We start from the raw sequence: 20,000 nt of genomic DNA, 5'->3' as shown, positions 1-20,000 counted from the left end.
GAGCTAGAGCAATTATTAAAATGTTCTAGTTATATAATCATGGTGTGAACTTCGCTACTGTCTTAGAGTTATAAAGATTATTAAAACTTTATAGTTATCATTATAGTTGTGGTTGGACTTCGCGATTATTAAAACTTTTTAGTTATCGTTATAGTTGGACCGCTATTCTCTTAGAACGATTATTAAAACTTTTTAGTTATATTTATCGTTATAGTTGTGGTTGGACTTCGCTATTCTCTTATAGTTAGAGCGATTATAAAAATTATAAAAATTCTCTGGTCTCACCCGTCGTCTCCCACGAGCTCGAACGCTCGCTCCATGCCGAACATTGACTGCGCCAGTGCGAAGGCGGACGGCGTCTGGATGGGCGTGAGTCCGGGATGGAAGGGACTGTCCCGACCCAGGTGTGGCCCGGGCGAAGCCGGCTGTGAGCGGGTGGTCCGGAGCTGTGGGAAAAAAATTACATTCAGTTAAAAATAAACCACACTTAGAAATATAGGGCCCTATTTTAACGATCTAAGCGCTGGTCTTAAGCGCACGGCGCAAGTGTCCGAATCAACTTTTGCTAGTTTACGACAGGAAAAATGGTTGGAGGTCCCGGCGCATGGTCTAAAAAGGGTTGTCCCTATTCTCAGAATGAGTAATGTGTGTGTTTTAGGTGTAACGTGCAATAAACCAATCAGAGTCTCATCTCCCATTCCCTTTAAGAGCCAGTTGCGCTCGCGCCATGGCGGATTCACTGTTTACATGGCGGAAATTACAAGCGGAAAGACTGAACGCTTCTCTAGTGAGGAAACGGATCTGCTCGTGCGTGACGTTAAAGCTATGTGTGTGTGTGTGTGTGCGCGAAGTTAAAGCTGTCCGTTTGTCTGTGAGGTTAAAGCGCAAGCAGACCATCTACGGGACAAGCCGGATTCCACCATATCTTTACATACACAATAATAATCCTTTACATTGGAATCCTTTTATTTTTAATATTTGGCATGTTGGTGTGCTGCTGCGTCTATAGGCGCACATTACTAACACGCTCTTTAAATAACAACAAAAATATTGCGCCATTGACTTTAGATCAGGTTTCTGTTGGTCAATGGCTCAGTCTATTTCTGTTGCCTGCTAGCAATGCGCCTGAACACACCTGGTTCTCAGACCAGCAGCCCATGGGCGCACAAATGCATTTGCTATTTAAACAACGTGGCGCAGGACGAGAAAATGAGAACTGCGTCGGGCTGAAACTAGCAAATATCACTTGCGTCGCACCTGGCGCTGCGTTATTCCGAGTGTATGATAGGGCACATAGACGAGTGTTAGAGGGCTCACCTTGCCAACGGCGTCCATGTCGAGGCGCAGCGGAGCGGGTATGTTGCGTATCCGGGGCGTGTTCGGCAGATGAGGCGACATGATTGGCTGCGTGTCATGTGAGGGGGAAGGTGGGCCGCTGTGGGTGGAGTCTGTCAGGCATTGGCTGAGCAAGTACGTGGTGCCCTGCGAGTGTACCATGTGACCTGTGTGCACCCCCAACGGCTTCAGTCTGGCTCCGCCCACAGCACCTTCAACTCCGCCCCCGCCCAGCCCCACCGTCTCCAAGGACTCCAGCGAGTGGGCGTGTCTCATGCTGTCAATCACGCGGCGGAGGCCTCGCTCCTCGACCTCCCTCTCCATCACATCTACGCAAGTCCATCGACCGCGTTTGTACGGTTCTCCCGGTCCCTGGTCCAAACGCACCACGCGAAACCGCGACGCCCCGCTCGAGTCCAGCGAATTCTGCTTTCGGGTCGTGACGGGCGTAGACGGCTGACTAGAGCTTTGCTGCGTCTGGAAGGCGGAGCTATGACGGAGTAACGGGCCATTGGATAAAATTTGAGTGGGCGATGCAGTCTGGCTTCTGGGGCTCCGCCCATGGGCGGGGCCTCTTGCAGAAGGGGGCGTGGCTCTTTGACTCCCAGTGTTGAGTAACTCCGTCAGATTGTTTTCTCCAGATGCCTGATTGTAATCCGATGTAACACTGGTGATTTGAAAACCGCTCCGTTTCCTTCCACCACTCATTCTTGGACTGAGCGTTAGCGAGCGGTATAACGTTATGCTTAAGCGCTCAAAGCTCGCTCGTTGTTCATTATTTCTCTGGCGGAGAAAGAAAAGAGTGGAAGAATCTCTCTAAGAAACGGATATCCTAACCATTCCAAAGCACTTGTTTTCTTTCACTCAGTCTCTAGGGTGGATCTGGATCTGATAAACCATATTTTTTTGTCCTTAGGTGAACCCTCAGGTACGTGGTAAAATCTGTCGAAACCTAAAAAAGTTAAATAAATCACATTTATTCCATTGAGCTTGGCAATCTTTCCGTCTTCTCCCTGCGGCTGTTTGGAGTATTTAGACTAGAGCCAGTACAGTAACAAGAGCAGTTTCTCTGCCCAGCGGTTGCGCAAGTCTCGGCTCTGATGGCTGTTTCCTCTGGCAGGAGTGCAGTGTGTGCGTTCACAGCTCAGGACACAAAAAAGAGACTCATAATCGCCATGCATGCACAGATTTGATTATTTCAAGATCAAACAGCCCATTCCAAAAGATGTTAGCTAAATGAACACCATAATTAGGGCGTTTTGCATGATTTCGTCCTGCAGCTTTAACGCCTGAGCGTGTCAGGACATTATTTTTCTTTTAGTTCTGCAGGACAAGTTTGGTAACTATAAAAACAAGAAGTTCTGTTTCCGTCAACTTTCTGCTAGCGTCTGGTGACAAAACACTGAGCGACTTTAGGAGAAGAACCTGCAAAAGACTCAACTCAAACACAGTGTCTGGAGTTTCAGTTCTGACTGCTCATTTGATTCTAAGTAAAAGTGGACCTTGCTTTTAACTTAAAATTAAAACCGGAGGAAGTGGAAAAGATCAAACGCACAACTTTAAGAGTAAAACTTGAATGCAATCAAACTTTAAATGTAACAGTTCTGGCTCTTTTAACTTCAGATTAAAACTCGAGCAAGTGGAGAAGCTCAAAAGCTTGTCAAACTTGAATAGAACATTCAAAACTTTAAATGTTACAGTTGAGACACTCAAATTAGAAATTAACCCATGCGATTCATCTCAAATTAAAACTAGAGCAAGTGGAAAAGTTTTCTGTAACAGTTTGAAATACTTTAAAGAGTGGCTACTGCAAAGAATCAAACTCAGTCACAATCAAGTGTGGATTTACAGTCTCATTTGATTTGATTTAAAAGTGGATCATGCATTTAACTTAAAATTAGAACTAGCTTAAACACTCACCAACATTAAGAGTAAAACTTGAAAACTCGCATTTGATTTGAATAATAACGCGTTTTAACCTTAAATTAAAACTGGAGCAAGTTCAACAACTTGGTGTGAAAGCTCAAAACACCCAGCAACTTTTAAGAGTAAAACTTAAGTTAGAATCAAACTCTACATGTTACAGTTCTGTCTACATGATTTAAAGAGGGTGCAAGCTTTTAATCTTTAATTACAAATGGTTGCTGAACTTGTCTTCTAATGTCCCGCAAATTAAAACTCACTTAAACGATACCAAATACTCTCAGCAACTTTAAGAGTAAAACTAGCATAAAATCAAACTATAAATATTACAGTTCGGGGCTGCATGGGGTTGATTCGAATTAAAATTGGAATCAGATCTGATTCCAGTGATTCGGAGTAGAAATGACGTCACAGAACGCGCACATGCACGCGCACTCCTCTATCCCCTTAAGCAAATACCCGCATACGTGCGCACAGAAACAGAAGCATTGCACAATACTGTTGCAGCCCAAAACCTGACATTTACTTACACTAAACCAACCCGCATCAGGTCAATATAAGACCAGAATCAGAGCAGTTCGGTGTCAAAAAGAAAGATTACAACAGAGGAAAGCTGTGCAGGAGAGATTTCTGGATCTGGATTGAACCTGAGCCCAATAGAAATGTGAATTAGGACCAAACTTAAACCAGAAGCATTCGGTAATCCCATGAAGAAGTCAAATTGTAGAGATTTTGTGAACTTAAACACAGCTCACATGTTGCGTCCACACTTAAAATCCCTGGAAGAGGAGAAAATATTCCGTTAAACTTAAATTAGAAAGAGAATCACTTTTTTTTTTTTTTAATCCCTTTAGAGTCAAGGAGAATGATTCAGATTGATCATCCACACCCGAACAGTTTGTTCATTCTCCATCAGTTTGCATCAGATCCACCCCTAATAAAGTACGAGTCACACAAACTCCTCCGGATCTCTCGGTTCAGTCGCAGAAATCCCGCAGCTTCTGTTCTCTTGTAGAGTTCAAGAGTGGATTTTCTTTAAAGCGACACTAATGAACTCAGATTTACAGATTAATTCTCCTCCAACGAAACTGTTGACAACTTTCCATCACCCGGAAGTTCCGCCTCCGTTCCTGCGACAGGATCCTACTATGGCGAAGGCATGACTCATTAATATTCATGAAGCTACGCGATGGGACTCAACCAATCAGCGACTAAATTAATATTCATGAGATATGCCTTCGCTTTAGTACGATTCTTAATTTCGACACACGCTGACAATTCAAAATCAGAAGTATTTAACAGTAGCCAAAGCACAGATCATTAGACTTTATAAATATATATAAATATATAACAGCTTTTCGATGTAAAGTCTCAAAATACGTTTGAATCGGTGAGCAAAATAATACGATATCAAGTCGAAGAGATGTAGGTTCGCACTGCCACCTACCGACTATTTCAAGTAAGAATGCAATTGCATTTTTTATTATGTAAAAGAAATAATGAATAAAAATATTAAACAGATCCTATTATAAAAAGTACCAATTTATTTGTTTTCCTATTTTCGTACAGCAATATATATCCCCATTCAATCAATTCACATTTCCTGATTAAAAACAAAATGTGAGAACGATAGAGCCAAGATGTAGATTTACAAGAGCCCAAAGTGTTAACAAACATTATAAAACAGATATATTTCAACCTATCAATACAGTGACAATATAAAGCAATAGTTATGTCATGAAAACACCTGTTCAACTCTAATTTGCATTACGATTTTATTTGCAAAACCACGTTCTGTTCTGTCAGGACTAGATGTTTAACTGGAACGATGCTTAAAAAACATTGTGTTAATGATATCCTTAATATTTTGAATAGGTAGTAAACATTTAATAATAGTAATGAGTCACTAGGTTGTGTAATTTTATGAATATACTCACATTTCGGTGTGACACTGCTATATTCACTACACAACAAAACCCTTCTCGTCTTATTGTTTAACTATATGGCAAATGCATTTACTTCCATGTGTTGCAAAGATACAAAAATCGACCATTAGCATGCAAAAATATGTTAAAATCTGGGCGGATCCTGATGAAACCACAAACAGTGCAACAAAATCAATCATGATGATTGTGATAATAATCCGTGACAGGATTTTTTAGAGTTAGTATTGTCCTTTTGTAGTGTAACTTTAGTTTCATGCATCATCATCATCATCAGCAGCAGCATTGATAATTTAACATCAGTAAAACACAGACAAAACAGAAGTCAAATGAAGTTGAGATGTTTGTCTTCTGGGATGCCGTAGTTTTTCTTATTCTCTTCAAATAATTGCGTCAGACCCTACAAACGCAGAAACACATGTTGGAAAGGATGCATATTAAAGATTAAAGATTGTAAAATCATAAAGCAGCTGTGGACATGTATTTGACTCACCTTCATGTAGAGAGAGTGAAGAGCCTCAATGTCATCTTTATTGGGACACGGAGTCTGAGTTACAGGAATGGGACGTCCGACTACAGACAGACACACTGAGTTATAATATATTATCACACAGTAACATCCACACAGACAGGGGGCAGTATAACATCACACTGATCTGGACGCATTAACCATCTGGTGCTCTTCCGTCATTTTTGACCGAAAAAGTTTTTTTCATTTTTTTTTTCATTGAAATGGTACAAAACTTGGTAAAGGTTTTGGCACTTGCTATGTGAAAAAAAAAGAATAAATCATGGACATAATTCGAAAAGGTTAAATGGTCCTGAAATAAATCGTCACACTTGTGCTCCTCGCGGTCAGAAATGAGCGCATTGTAAATGAATGAGCCGAGTTTCCTCTAGTGGAAGCGTTTGGTACTGCAGCCGAACACACTCTCACTGAAAGCTCGTTTTTACAGATATCAACCTCAAATTTTGAACACAACTTGTTTAGATTTATGGCTTTGATTTTTCTCTCAGTAAAACATGTTTTTGCTAAATTATATATTTCATATAAAAAGTTGAAATAGTATTTTTGTGCATTTTTCATAACAATATAAACGTAAAATTCTGTAACTTTTTTTAAGTTCACTTTTTAAAACGTTTCACTTCAGCAATAATCTGCCAAGTGTCATCTTTGAACAGAGATCAAACTTCAGTCTGTCGCTCTAAAGCGTTCAAGATTTACCACAGTTTAAGTTGGACATTTCATTTTCAGGTCTATGCTCAAAAAGTGAATAAATGGATTATAAATACAGCGTAAATATAATTTAGTACCATAAAATCCCCTAAAAATATGAAATAAAAAACATTAGCAAACTAAAATATATTACATTAATGTCATTAAAATAATAACTTTTTTTGGACCGACATTCATTTTTGACCGACACACGAAGAGCACCAGAAACATCTAGATGTGCTGTACAACACAACCTCAGGTGTAAGAGTGTGTGTTCGCACCCACGGTGTGTATGGGCTGAGTGTGTATGGGCTGAGTGTGTGTATGCTGAGTGTGTGTACACACCCACGGTGTGTATGGGCTTGCGGTAGGGCAGCAGGCCGAAGCTGTACTGGAAAACCCCCCTGGCGTGGAACAGAGGCATGGCCACGCCCATCATCCGCTGGAGGCGGTCCTGCACGCGCCGGAGGGCGGAGCCTGTGGGGTTCTCCATCTGATCGAACAGCTCGTTCTCCCCGAACGAGAAGACGGGGACCAGCCACGCTCTACACACACGAGAAACAGCATACAGTGAGAACGTCTCTTACACACGCAAACAGGCAGGCAGACACACACACCCACACACACACACACACACACACACATGTTTGAGGGCCAGTTTAACGAAGCCTTTGAGCTGCAGCAGCTGAAGTGTTACGGCTCCCGGTCGCACCTCCAGAGACACACTCTCTCACACACACACACACTCTCACACACACACACACTCACACACGTTTGAGGGCCAGTTTAACGAAGCCTTTGAGCTGCATCAGCTGAAGTGTTACGGCTCCCGGTCGCGCCTCCAGAGACACACTCTCTCACACACGCGCACACACACACACACCCGTGTTTGAGGGCCAGTTTAACGAAGCCTTTGCGCTGCAGCAGCTGAAGTGTTACGGCTCCCGGTCGCGCATCGAGAGACTCCGGAGCTCCTCCCACTGCGATCACTGCGGCTTGACCTCCACCGGGACGACTCAACAGGTAACTCGCACTGGCCTTCTCACTCGACACCAGCCCTGCAGAGGTCAGAGGTCAGGGTCAGAGGTCAAGGTTCAGAACAAGCGTGCCGCACAAGTGCTGAAAAGTTATCCCAATATAGCTCATAAACCTCGATCGCCCCCTGGTGGCTGGTCCCAGTATAGTTCATAAACCCAGAGTCTCGATCGCCCCCCGGTGGCTGGTCCCAGTATAGTTCATAAACCCAGAGTCTCGATCGCCCCCCAGTGGCTGGTGCCAGTATAGCTCATAAACCCAGAGTCTCGATCGCCCCCCGGTGGCTGGTCCCAGTATAGCTCATAAACCCAGAGTGTTTTCGGGAAAAGATTGGATCTTCAACTTTAATTTCTCCATGTCCAGAACGGTTTATTTCACACAGTAAACTTTGTAGTACATCTTTTTTTAGTCTATGGTTCAGATGCACATTCACTACATGGACAAACTTAACGAATACAAACCCGCCCATCAACAACAAACTGAACGAATGAGGCACGTCATTAGCGGTTTCCATGCAAAGTTGCGACGTAAACGGCGAAAAATTGGAATATCACATAAAACATTTGCAAATAAAGCACGGTTTTGTCAAAAACTGAATAACTGAGGCATTTCTTTAGCGATATTTTAAATTACACATTAGGGTGGCCCAAAAAAACTTTTTTCTCTTTTCTCCCAATTTGAACCCTGCATTTTGGTCTACCACCAGCTTAAGTTATCACATAAAAAAATTGGCTAAATTAAATGATATTTAGGGGTTGCACAAGACAAAAGAAAAATCACCTATATCACCTTTATCACTTGATTAGCGGTATATAAATATATTTGCTGAAGAAGTGTGGGGAGCTTTGTCCTTTGCTCAATAGTCTCATTTACTGGACCAATCAACCAGATATTTGTTCTTGCTCTTGTTTTTGGCTTGGTGATATCCCCACTGCTGCAGGATGCCATGTCTGTTTAAAAGTATATTTAATTGTTTACTACAAAGCAGTCAAAGGTCAATAACTGCAGTTTTCTTTAAATTAATATACATTAACATATATAACGCTTTTACATTTAATTCGCAAAAAAAAAAATCTCCAATTGTGATTTATCATTAAAATAAATAGAAATCCCTGATTAAAATAACCAAGATATATTCAACAAAAATATACTTGCCAGTAATATCAGTATTTTAGTAATATCAAGTTGACTCACCACTTCACTGCGACTTCAGCTAGCAAGGAATGTCCCCCCTTGACCAATCTGCGTCTAATTGTGCAAAGCCTTCTCTGATTCTTCATTTCTTGGCTTTCCATGGCTTTCTGTTCTTCCAGAGTATTTCCTCAGCAGTCATATACTTTTGACTGAGGTAACAAGTTCATCTTTGCTTAGGCAGCGGTCAGCATTTGGTACACTATTCTGCCTTTTGCTGCCTTGCTACAGCTGTTGTTTAAATCATTCAATGGCAATAGTGCCTCAAGAGAATATTACTTATTAATGAAATATGTGGGATTATTTGTAGAAAAGTAGTACATTTTTCATGAATATATACCAGATTACAGGGACAAGCAATGTAATAATCTGACACGGCTTTGCCATTTAACATTGTTTAAGTGAAAATTCTCAAAACTTCAAGGGGCTTGTGCAACCTCTAAATCATCTTCAATTTAGCTGAAATTTGAACCCTATTCCTTTTGTCTTTATGGTCCATGTTTGCAAGGTTCAAATCATAGAATTTATCACTTTATTTTTTTTTGCTTATTTTTATGGGCCACCCATGTGCGAAAATTTGGAATATCGCATAAAATATTGGTGAATAAAGCACCTTTTCATCACAAACAAACTGAACAAACGTGATGTCATTATCTGTTTCCATCTAAAGAAAGATGCCGAGTAAACTTGTGAGAAAAATTGGAATATTGCATAAAAATGTTGCGAACGGTTTCACCACAAAAAAGGGAACGAACAAGGCATTTCAGTAGTTGTTTCAATTTAAAGATGTGAATTAAACTTGTGCAAAAAAACTGCAAAATGAAGCAGTTTCATCACAAACAAAGTGAAGAAATCAGGCATGTCAGTTTCCACCTAAAGTTGCGTATTATACTTGTGTAATAATCTTTTTTAAATATTGCATTACACTTTTTTAAGCATTTAAAGGATGAATTTATTAGATTTTATGCACATCTGGAGTTTTTTACTCTATATCCAAACACTTGCATGAAATACGCATGGATGGAAACAGCCATTCAGAACAAAGCGAACAAAGAGGCGTGTTGTTCATAAAGTGAAGGAACGAAGACTTTCGGTTCGGTGTTCGAATCTTCCCAGTTTATCAGCGAGAGAGAGAGAGAGAGAGAGTGAGGTGGACGAGGAGGAGCAGAAAGTCCACAAATCCTATCATATCTTCTGCGTCTGTTTCTCTGATTTACACAATCAACCCGTGACACCGTTACACCACTGACCCCGAGCTGAAGAAACTCCGTCAGACTGGGGAAATGTGACTCAACACATCACAGTCGACTGACACTTATGCTTTAACCTTCGTTTCTTTCACTTACAGTTGCAGAAATACAACATTCTTAAGACTATTAAGTTACACAAGTAAATAAGCACATTTAAACTCACAAATAATGTGTTTTTTGTTTCTGTATTTCGCATTCTCACAAAAACACTTTTTTTACAGTATTACAAAAAAAACAGTATTACAAAAACTTTGATACTTTGGAACAATAATTGAATAATATTATATATATATAAATTATATATATATATACAGTGAGGAAAATAAGTATTTGAACACCCTGCTATTTTGCAAGTTCTCCCACTTGGAAATCATGGAGGGGTCTGAAATTGTCATCGTAGGTGCATGTCCACTGTGAGAAACAAATCCAGAAATCACAATGTATGATTTTTTAACTATTTATTTGTATGATACAGCTGCAAATAAGTATTTGAACACCTGTCTATCAGCTAGAATTCTGACCCTCAAAGACCTGTTAGTCTGCCTTTAAAATGTCCACCTCCACTCCATTTATTATCCTAAATTAGATGCACCTGTTTGAGGTCGTTAGCTGCATAAAGACACCTGTCCACCCCATACAATCAGTAAGAATCCAACTACTAACATGGCCAAGACCAAAGAGCTGTCCAAAGACACTAGAGACAAAATTGTACACCTCCACAAGGCTGGAAAGGGCTACGGGGAAATTGCCAAGCAGCTTGGTGAAAAAAGGTCCACTGTTGGAGCAATCATTAGAAAATGGAAGAAGCTAAACATGACTGTCAATCTCCCTCGGACTGGGGCTCCATGCAAGATCTCACCTCGTGGGGTCTCAATGATCCTAAGAAAGGTGAGAAATCAGCCCAGAACTACACGGGAGGAGCTGGTCAATGACCTGAAAAGAGCTGGGACCACCGTTTCCAAGGTTACTGTTGGTAATACACTAAGACGTCATGGTTTGAAATCATGCATGGCACGGAAGGTTCCCCTGCTTAAACCAGCACATGTCAAGGCCCGTCTTAAGTTTGCCAATGACCATTTGGATGATCCAGAGGAGTCATGGGAGAAAGTCATGTGGTCAGATGAGACCAAAATAGAACTTTTTGGTCATAATTCCACTAAACGTGTTTGGAGGAAGAAGAATGATGAGTACCATCCCAAGAACACCATCCCTACTGTGAAGCATGGGGTGGTAGCATCATGCTTTGGGGGTGTTTTTCTGCACATGGGACATACATATATATATATATATATATATTATTTTAAAAAAATTATAAAAAAATGTCCTTGAGGAGTTGAAACCATTAGAAACCCTTAAAATGACAAAAAAAAAAAAAATTAAACAATTAATAATAACAGACTTTTGATTCTTTCAGCTATATATATATATATATATATATATATATATATATATATATATAGCTGAAAGTATAATAAAACAAAATCAAAATAATAACTATAACTAATATATTATTAATCAAGTCCATTAACTATGACAGCACTAGTTTCTTTATTTTAGTTATGAAAAGTAACACTTTACAGTCGTTTCATTTGTTAACATTAGTTAACTATATTAGTTAAGAACTAACAGTGAGCAATACTTCTACAGCATTTATTAATGTTAATTTCTACTAATTCATTTTTAAAATGTATTGTATTTGAATTTTAAAACGTGTATTTGTTAATGTTACTTAACTAACATGAACAAACAATTATATGTAACTTTAACAAAGATAAATACATTCTGTCAAATGTATATCTCTCTCATATTTAGTTCATCATGTATTAACTAACGAGATCTTCTGGTAAAGTGTTACCAAAGGAACATACGAAACATTCATTCTGCTGACAAAAGCTTGTGTGTGTGTGTGTGTGTGTGTGTGTGTGTGTGTGTGTGTGTGTGTGCGTGGCTGTATCACCTACTTGGTTCTGGTTCAGGCATTTCCACAAAACACTTTCACAACATCTCATTACACAACAAGGATAAACATCAAGGGCAAATACACACACACATACTATACAGTAAACACACACACACACACACACTATACATTAAACACACACACACACACACACACCTCCGCTCATGATGTATTCTCTGAAGAAGGGAACTCTGAACCAGAAGGGAAGCATCAGCAGGTACGGCGTGAGTCCCGGGAACATCTGAGAGAATCCGGACGCTTCCGTGCAGAAATTCCCGAATCCGCCGGCCACCAGCACACCGTGAGGATGAAAGCCGAACAGATAATTATTCCGAGGGTCCAGATCCGCTGTTTTTACCAGCTAGAGAGACACAGAAACACAAACTCTCACCCGTTCACTGAACACAGATCTGAAGTGATTGTAGTTCATCAATGCTTCGGAAAACAGACCAAAGGTTGGTCTCTATTTACCTCAGATTATTGTAGAAGAGAAAGCACTTCAAGTAAAACAAGTTTAAGTTTATTCTAAATCAAATGTACAGAACTAAACATTTTTATATTATACAATATTTTACTAAATAATTTGGACTCTAAAACCAAAGCCAAATGTGACCCTGGACCACAAAACCAGTCACATGGGTTCATTTCTTCCTAGTAAACAGTCGGTTATGTCTTAAGTGAACGTAAACTGTTGAGAAAGAAAACACACGTGTGTATCAGTATGTTGGATCTGTGCATTCGCTCTTAAAGTGACAGCAGCCTAATAAACCTGCGGTCTGTGTGTGTTTCTAATGTTAATCAAACAACTAAAGAGACAAAACCACTCACAGCTCTTGACTGAATAACTTTTCTAACTTTAATAAGGATTAAATAATAGAGATGTTTAATTTATACAGTCAAGACTTTGCAGTGTTATTTCACATTTGCTTGCTTTATTCAATTTCTGCACCTGAAAACTACTGTCAGACCTGAAAAGCACTGTTTATTTCATTTGTTTTCTTTGTTATATTGTATTTATTTGTGCTTTTGCTTATAATTTGATTATTTGTTCTTATTTTATTATCGACTGTTTATTTATTTATGAGTTAGGCAAGTAGTTTTAGCTATGGTATCGAAATTGGAATAGAGACTTGTGAGTTTTCACTGGTCTCTAAAATGTTGGTGTCAATACTGCCTGTTTTTGCAGAAACAGTTTCATGGCCATTGGCAGGTGTGGAAAAACGTTACAAATTTGAGGTTAATATCACAAAAATTGAGGTTCCTGTGAGATTTTGTTTAGGCGCAGTCCCAAAAATAGCCACCGGGCAGCAAACACACAATTTAAATAGTTTTTAGTTTTGAAACGTGTTTCCTGTTACAAATTTATGGAAGCTTATTATCCGCCAAAAAATAAAACATTTTAAAAGATAATTGCGACTTTTTATCTCACAATTGCGAGTTTACATCTCGCAATTCTGACTTTATTTCTCAGAATTGCGTGAAATAAAGTTGCAATTGCGTCTTATAAAGTCAGAATTCTGACTTTTTTTCCCTCGCAATTGCGACTTTATATCACACAATTCTGACTTTATAACACATAATTGCGAGTTTATATCTCGTAATTCTGACATCTTTTCTCAGAATAGTGAGATATAAACTCACAATTGTGAGATATAAAGTCCAATTCAAAGGGAAAAAAAGACAGACTTTTTTTTTTAACCTCAGAATAGTTTATATCTCACAATTCTGACTTTATAACACAATTGCGACTTGTAAAGTCATATCACGTAATTCTGAGATAAAAAGTCAGAATTGTGAGATTAAAAAGTCGCAATTACCTTTTTTATTTTTCACTCTGTGGCGGAAACAAGCTTCCATACAAATTAACACATTTCAGTCACATTATATCACCTTATCACAAAACAGTCACCTTGAGTCTCAGACCTTTCCAACGATATGCATTTAGTCAAAATTAGAAAACGATCTGACTAATAAATGTATTTATGCCATATCAGCAACAAAGCTATTCTCATGGCGAAGACAGAATAAACAACATAATTCATACAATTAACAAAAAACTATATTAGACATTTCAGGTTAATACAAGATATAAACTCTAAAATACATTTGGGTGATTTTGACAAATAAATAAAATAGTGCAGTAAATTATGTAAAATATGAAACATGACACCGCCCACTAGGGGGAGGAGCCAGCTAAAATGTATTAAAGTACAGATTCAATGATAATGTGACCAATTTTGTATGAATTTTGAGTGTTTGAGCGTTCACATGATACCTATTTTTTGATGATTACTGAAAAATGCGAGCACACAAAAAAAAAAAGCACGTCAAGTTTCCAGGTGCCTATTGAATCATTCACTGAACAAATGCTCGCATAAACTCACTGTGATAGGGAAATATTCCCGAAAATACGTCCATATGCGCCAACTTCTGACCCAGTGTGACCTCCGACCCCCACATGAGGGCGTGTCCCTGTCCAGATACAGCCAACCAGCGTACAGCGCTCCCAGAATCCACCAATCACTGACGCACAAGAGCACAAACGCAGCCAGACAGACCTGAGCTGGAGACAGAGAGAGAGAGAGAGGTGTGTGTGTGTGTGTTTATGATTTATTACAGACGAACAGTGTGACTGACCTCTAGAGCGATGTGTGTTTATTAGTGTGTTTGTACTCATGTCAAACATTTAGCCAGTTCAGACACACAATGTTACTAATTTTGTTGTGGATAGACGAACCGCTGGTGCTTTAATGGTGTGTGTTCAGTTCTGATCATCAAACACACTGAGCTCCAGATTCATGTCATGTTATTTTGGATGAAAGTTTCTATCCTTGCGTTCAAGGTCAAACTTATCAAGAAGTCTGGCCAATATTTCACTCTAATTCAATAAGATAAAACATTATTTTAGATTTTTATTTTTTTGCATTGTGATGTTATTTTCATGACAATCATGTCTACTGTAGTATGAAAAAAAAAAAAAAAACGTACGCAAGTATTTCAGGATAAATAAGCACATTAACCTCACAAATGATCAATAATGTAATCAAGTTTTTATTTTGTTTCTGTATTTCTCAAAAAAAGTACCATATTAATATTTTATTCTGTAATACTGTAGTAGTATTACAGAATAAAATATTAATATGGTATTTTTTTGCACTGTGAAATTGTTTTCATAACAATTATCTACTGCAATATGTAAAAATATAATTTTAACTTAATTTGATTTAATTGACTTTTTTCAACTTAATTGCCTAGTGTCATAAAAACAACATCATGCAAAAACTTTAGACGATATAAAATAAAACATTTTTTCTTTTGATTTTGGGATAAAATATGACGCTTCTGCTTACGATTCACCATATTAGAAAGAGAAAGTATTTCTACAAATATCCACTTTAAAATAATACATTTATCTTCATGACAATGATCTGCAGTAAAATGCAAAAATCCCATTTGCATTCCTGTAATGTGTAAAATAAGTCAAGTGAATAATACAACTGTGAATATCATGGTTAAGTCACGTGTTAATGCGAAATCTTTTGATTTTGGGATAACATACAATGCAGCTGCTTAATAGAAAAAGAAATTTGATTTACAAATATCCACTTTTAAATAATAGTTTTTAATATGAAATCATGGCTAAAGCTTTTGCTCTACTGACAAACAGAACAAAACAAAACAAAACAGATAAAGTTGGAAAAACACGTATCTTTGCAGATATAAATATGTTTCTCATTCCTTAATTCTACAGAACATTATATTATATTGATGATGATAAAACACTCACCTAGAGCCAAGAAGCTGAAGACCCACTGCAGAACTGCTGCTGTTTGAATGCGCCTGCGCAGAGGAACATGCAGAGGAGCGAACTCGACCTTCATCTCTGAGGATGAAGAGGAGCTCTACATACACACACACAAACAAACACACCTCATACACACTCAACGCTCATCAACTACACACCCCAAAACAAACACTTTTTCTTCATCGAGAAATATTTTCTTGTGTTATTCCTGTAAGTGAATGTCGGTCCGCGGAGATTTGTGAGATTTTACACTTTGTAAAACTTTATAAGCTCGGCTCGAGACTCTTCTCCCGAGTCTCTGTTCCGCGTGCCTCTCAACTCCCAAATAACCAGTGAAGTATGCGACCCAGCCCTCTCACCTGCGCCAATCAGATCGCTCGGATCACGCGATTGATCTGCGCATGCGTGAATCTTCTCGGCGCTTTCCTCGTGCGCTCAGAAGAGGGCGGGCGCGTTCACAAAGTTTATACAGATTTTGCGTTTAAAAGGAAAAATAAAGTTATATTATAGCCTACAAACCAACATCCACATAAACTTTATACTTGGCTAATAATACTCATATTTATATTGATAAACCTAACTGATAACTTATTAAATTCATATATTTTTTTTAAAAAATGTTTAAATTGTAAAGATCCAGCTCACAAACAGAACCCTGTATTCTAGGGAAAACATGTTCAGAATTAAATAAAGCAGCCAAACTGATGACTCTTGCTAAAAAGATGCAAATGAACACCATAAGGATATACAATATAGAATCAATGTTAAAAATAATGCCAATCCAATGGTATTTGGTCTTTATTTGCTGTTTCATCATAATGAGATCAGAGGTCATCCGTCACATTCCCAAGAGCCGCACTGTCTATTGCTGAAGTGGGGAAAAGGTTACTGATCCAAAAACATGCTCTCTATCTATCTATCTATCTATCTATCTATCTATCTATCTATCTATCTATCTATCTATCTATCTATCTATCTATCTATCTGTCTGTCTGTCTGTCTCTCTGTCTGTCTGTCTGTCTCTCTGTCTCTCTGTCTGTCTGTCTGTCTGTCTGTCTATCTGTCTGTCTGTCTGTCTGTCTGTCTGTCTATCTATCTGTCTATCTATCTATCTATCTATCTATCTATCTATCTATCTATCTGTCTGTCTGTCTGTCTGTCTATCTATCTATCTATCTATCTATCTATCTATCTGTCTGTCTGTCTCTCTGTCTGTCTGTCTGTCTCTCTGTCTCTCTGTCTGTCTGTCTGTCTGTCTGTCTGTCTATCTATCTGTCTGTCTATCTATCTATCTATCTATCTATCTATCTATCTATCTATCTATCTATCTATCTATCTATCTATCTATCTATCTGTCTGTCTGTCTGTCTGTCTGTCTGTCTGTCTGTCTATCTATCTATCTATCTATCTATCTATCTATCTATCTATCTATCTACAGTGAGGAAAATAAGTATTTGAACACCCTGCTATTTTGCAAGTTCTCCCACTTAGAAATCATGGAGGGGTCTGAAATTGTCATCGTAGGTGCATGTCCACTGTGAGAGACATAATCTAAAAAAAAAAATCCAGAAATCACAATGTATGATTTTTTAACTATTTATTTGTATGATACAGCTGCAAATAAGTATTTGAACACCTGAGAAAATCAATGTTAATATTTGGTACAGTAGCCTTTGTTTGCAATTACAGAGGTCAAACGTTTCCTGTAGTTTTTCACCAGGTTTGCACACACTGCAGGAGGGATTTTGGCCCACTCCTCCACACAGATCTTCTCTAGATCAGTCAGGTTTCTGGGCTGTCGCTGAGAAACACAGAGTTTGAGCTCCCTCCAAAGATTCTCTATTGGGTTTAGGTCTGGAGACTGGCTAGGCCACGCCAGAACCTTGATATGCTTCTTACAGAGCCACTCCTTGGTTATCCTGGCTGTGTGCTTCGGGTCATTGTCATGTTGGAAGACCCAGCCTCGACCCATCTTCAATGCTCTAACTGAGGGAAGGAGGTTGTTCCCCAAAATCTCGCAATACATGGCCCTGGTCATCCTCTCCTTAATACAGTGCAGTCGCCCTGTCCCATGTGCAGAAAAACACCCCCAAAGCATGATGCTACCACCCCCATGCTTCACAGTAGGGATGGTGTTCTTGGGATGGTACTCATCATTCTTCTTCCTCCAAACACGTTTAGTGGAATTATGACCAAAAAGTTCTATTTTGGTCTCATCTGACCACATGACTTTCTCCCATGACTCCTCTGGATCATCCAAATGGTCATTGGCAAACTTAAGACGGGCCTTGGCATGTGCTGGTTTAAGCAGGGGAACCTTCCGTGCCATGCATGATTTCAAACCATGACGTCTTAGTGTATTACCAACATAACCTTGGAAACGGTGGTCCCAGCTCTTTTCAGGTCATTGACCAGCTCCTCCCGTGTAGTTCTGGGCTGATTTCTCACCTTTCTTAGGATCATTGAGACCCCACGAGGTGAGATCTTGCATGGAGCCCCAGTCCGAGGGAGATTGACAGTCATGTTTAGCTTCTTCCATTTTCTAATGATTGCTCCAACAGTGGACCTTTTTTCACCAAGCTGCTTGGCAATTTCCCCGTAGCCCTTTCCAGCCTTGTGGAGGTGTACAATTTTGTCTCTAGTGTCTTTGGACAGCTCTTTGGTCTTGGCCATGTTAGTAGTTGGATTCTTACTGATTGTATGGGGTGGACAGGTGTCTTTATGCAGCTAACGACCTCAAACAGGTGCATCTAATTTAGGATAATAAATGTAGAATAAATGAGTAGAGGTGGACATTTTAAAGGCAGACTAACAGGTCTTTGAGGGTCAGAATTCTAGCTGATAGACAGGTGTTCAAATACTTATTTGCAGCTGTATCATACAAATAAATAGTTAAAAAATCATATATTGTGATTTCTGGATTTTTTTTTTTTTAGATTATGTCTCTCACAGTGGACATGCACCTACGATGACAATTTCAGACCCCTCCATGATTTCCAAGTGGGAGAACTTGCAAAATAGCAGGGTGTTCAAATACTTATTTTCCTCACTGTATCTATCTATCTATCTATCTATCTATCTATCTGTCTGTCTGTCTGTCTCTCTGTCTCTCTGTCTGTCTGTCTGTCTGTCTATTCAATTTTCAATTCAATTCAAATGAGCTTTATTTAATACTTGTACAGTATTGCCAAAGCATTGGCCATTACATAGGCAATGAACAAATAATCAATAAAATTAATCAGTAAACAAATGCATGAATACATTTATAAAAAAAAAAAAGAAAGAAAAGAAATCAGTATCAAATGTAAAAAAAATAAAATAATAATAATTACTAAAATATCAAACAATCAAAATAATAATTATTTGAAAATTTGTACAATTTATCCATCTGAGGTTCCACTGGTTGTCCTCATTTCATGGCATGAAGAGACATATTTTGCAGCAATTATTTCACATTTGGGCATTTCTCCCAGTACATATGGGAGTTTCTGTGTCTGATATGGATTCGAATTCAGGGTATATTTGGGAAATGTTTGCAAAGTGTTTTTGTCTTAGTGTATTATATTTGGGGCATGAGGTTAGAAAGTGCAGCTCTGTCTCGACCTGTCCCGTCACACTGGGAGCAGAGTCTCTCTCTCACACACACACACACACACACACACACACACACACACACACACACACAGCTCTGTCTGTGGCGACCCTTCTCTATGGCCAGGCTGTGTTCACTTAGTCTGTATGTTGTCAACATTTTTCTTAGTTTAGGACATTTTATCGTACTCAGGTAATTTGCCAGTGTGAATTCTCTTTTTAGGGTCAGATAACATTATAATTTACTTTGTGTTTTGGTCGTTTCTTTCCAGTATTCAATATATTTTTCTTTCTGCTTGTTGATAATGTGGTTTGGTCTGCTTGAGCTGGCGTTGCTGTCCTGAGGCTGTTGGGCACGTGTCACTGCAGAGAGCCTCAGGACCAGCTGGCTGAGGGGACTCTTTTCTGGCTTCAGCTCCTGGTATGTTAGGGCTTTGTGATGATATGTCTGGGGGTTAACTGATTTTTAAGTGATTGTAAAATTGAATTGATCTTTTTTGTATTTTTAGTAAGAGGGGGTATTGGCCGAGCTCTGCTCTGCACAGGTTATTTGGTGTTTTTCTCTGCACCTGTAGGATGCTCTTACAGAACTCGGTATGGAAAGATTCTATGATTGTTTTGTCCCATTTGTCAAATTCATTATTAAGTTTTGGCCCCCAAATTTCACTACCATATAGAATTATTGGTTCTAGTACAAATTGGAACATTTTTAGCCAGATTTCAATTGGAATATAGATTTGTTTCTTTTTAT

The 20,000-nt window shown here is 38.9% G+C and overlaps 2 protein-coding genes across 2 annotated transcripts in view; both read right to left on the bottom strand.

Annotated features, from left to right (window-relative positions):
* The window catches only part of tsc22d4 (TSC22 domain family member 4), a 13,320-nt gene extending 8,936 nt beyond the window's left edge, over positions 1-4,384 (bottom strand). The window contains exons 1-2 of the mRNA XM_084098345.1: positions 1,318-4,384; positions 286-446 (exon numbers count right to left, since the gene is read on the bottom strand). Of these exons, the coding sequence (XP_083954471.1) occupies positions 286-446; positions 1,318-2,043 (887 nt within the window). The 5' untranslated portion in view covers positions 2,044-4,384. The remainder of the gene's footprint in view (positions 1-285; positions 447-1,317) is intronic.
* A 395-nt stretch (positions 4,385-4,779) lies between these two features.
* mogat3a (monoacylglycerol O-acyltransferase 3a) lies at positions 4,780-16,033 on the bottom strand. The gene is made up of 7 exons (XM_084099202.1): positions 15,641-16,033; positions 14,238-14,416; positions 12,010-12,214; positions 7,301-7,475; positions 6,763-6,962; positions 5,695-5,774; positions 4,780-5,601 (listed from the first exon to the last, which is right to left on the bottom strand). The coding sequence occupies exons 1-7, from the start codon at positions 15,732-15,734 to the stop codon at positions 5,527-5,529; spliced, it is 1,008 nt and encodes a 335-aa protein (XP_083955328.1). The 5' UTR covers positions 15,735-16,033; the 3' UTR covers positions 4,780-5,526.
* Positions 16,034-20,000: the final 3,967 nt, after the last annotated feature.

The sequence above is a fragment of the Abramis brama genome (genome assembly GCF_963993115.1).
Source record: "Abramis brama genome assembly, chromosome: 22".
Lineage (NCBI taxonomy): Eukaryota > Metazoa > Chordata > Actinopteri > Cypriniformes > Leuciscidae > Abramis > Abramis brama.
The sequence above is the reverse complement of the archived record's forward strand: the minus strand, read 5'-3'. Positions and strand labels throughout refer to the sequence as shown.

Coding starts and splice junctions, on each gene's coding strand:
- mogat3a (XM_084099202.1), bottom strand. CDS start 15,734: ATGAAGGTCGAGTTCGCTCCTCTGCATGTTCCTCTGCGCAGGCGCATT. Junction 14,417..15,640: donor CTTCAGCTTCTTGGCTCTAG/GTGAGTGTTTTA, acceptor CTCTGTCTCCAG/CTCAGGTCTGTCTGGCTGCG. Junction 7,476..12,009: donor AGAATACATCATGAGCGGAG/GTGTGTGTGTGT, acceptor TGACCTCTGCAG/GGCTGGTGTCGAGTGAGAAG.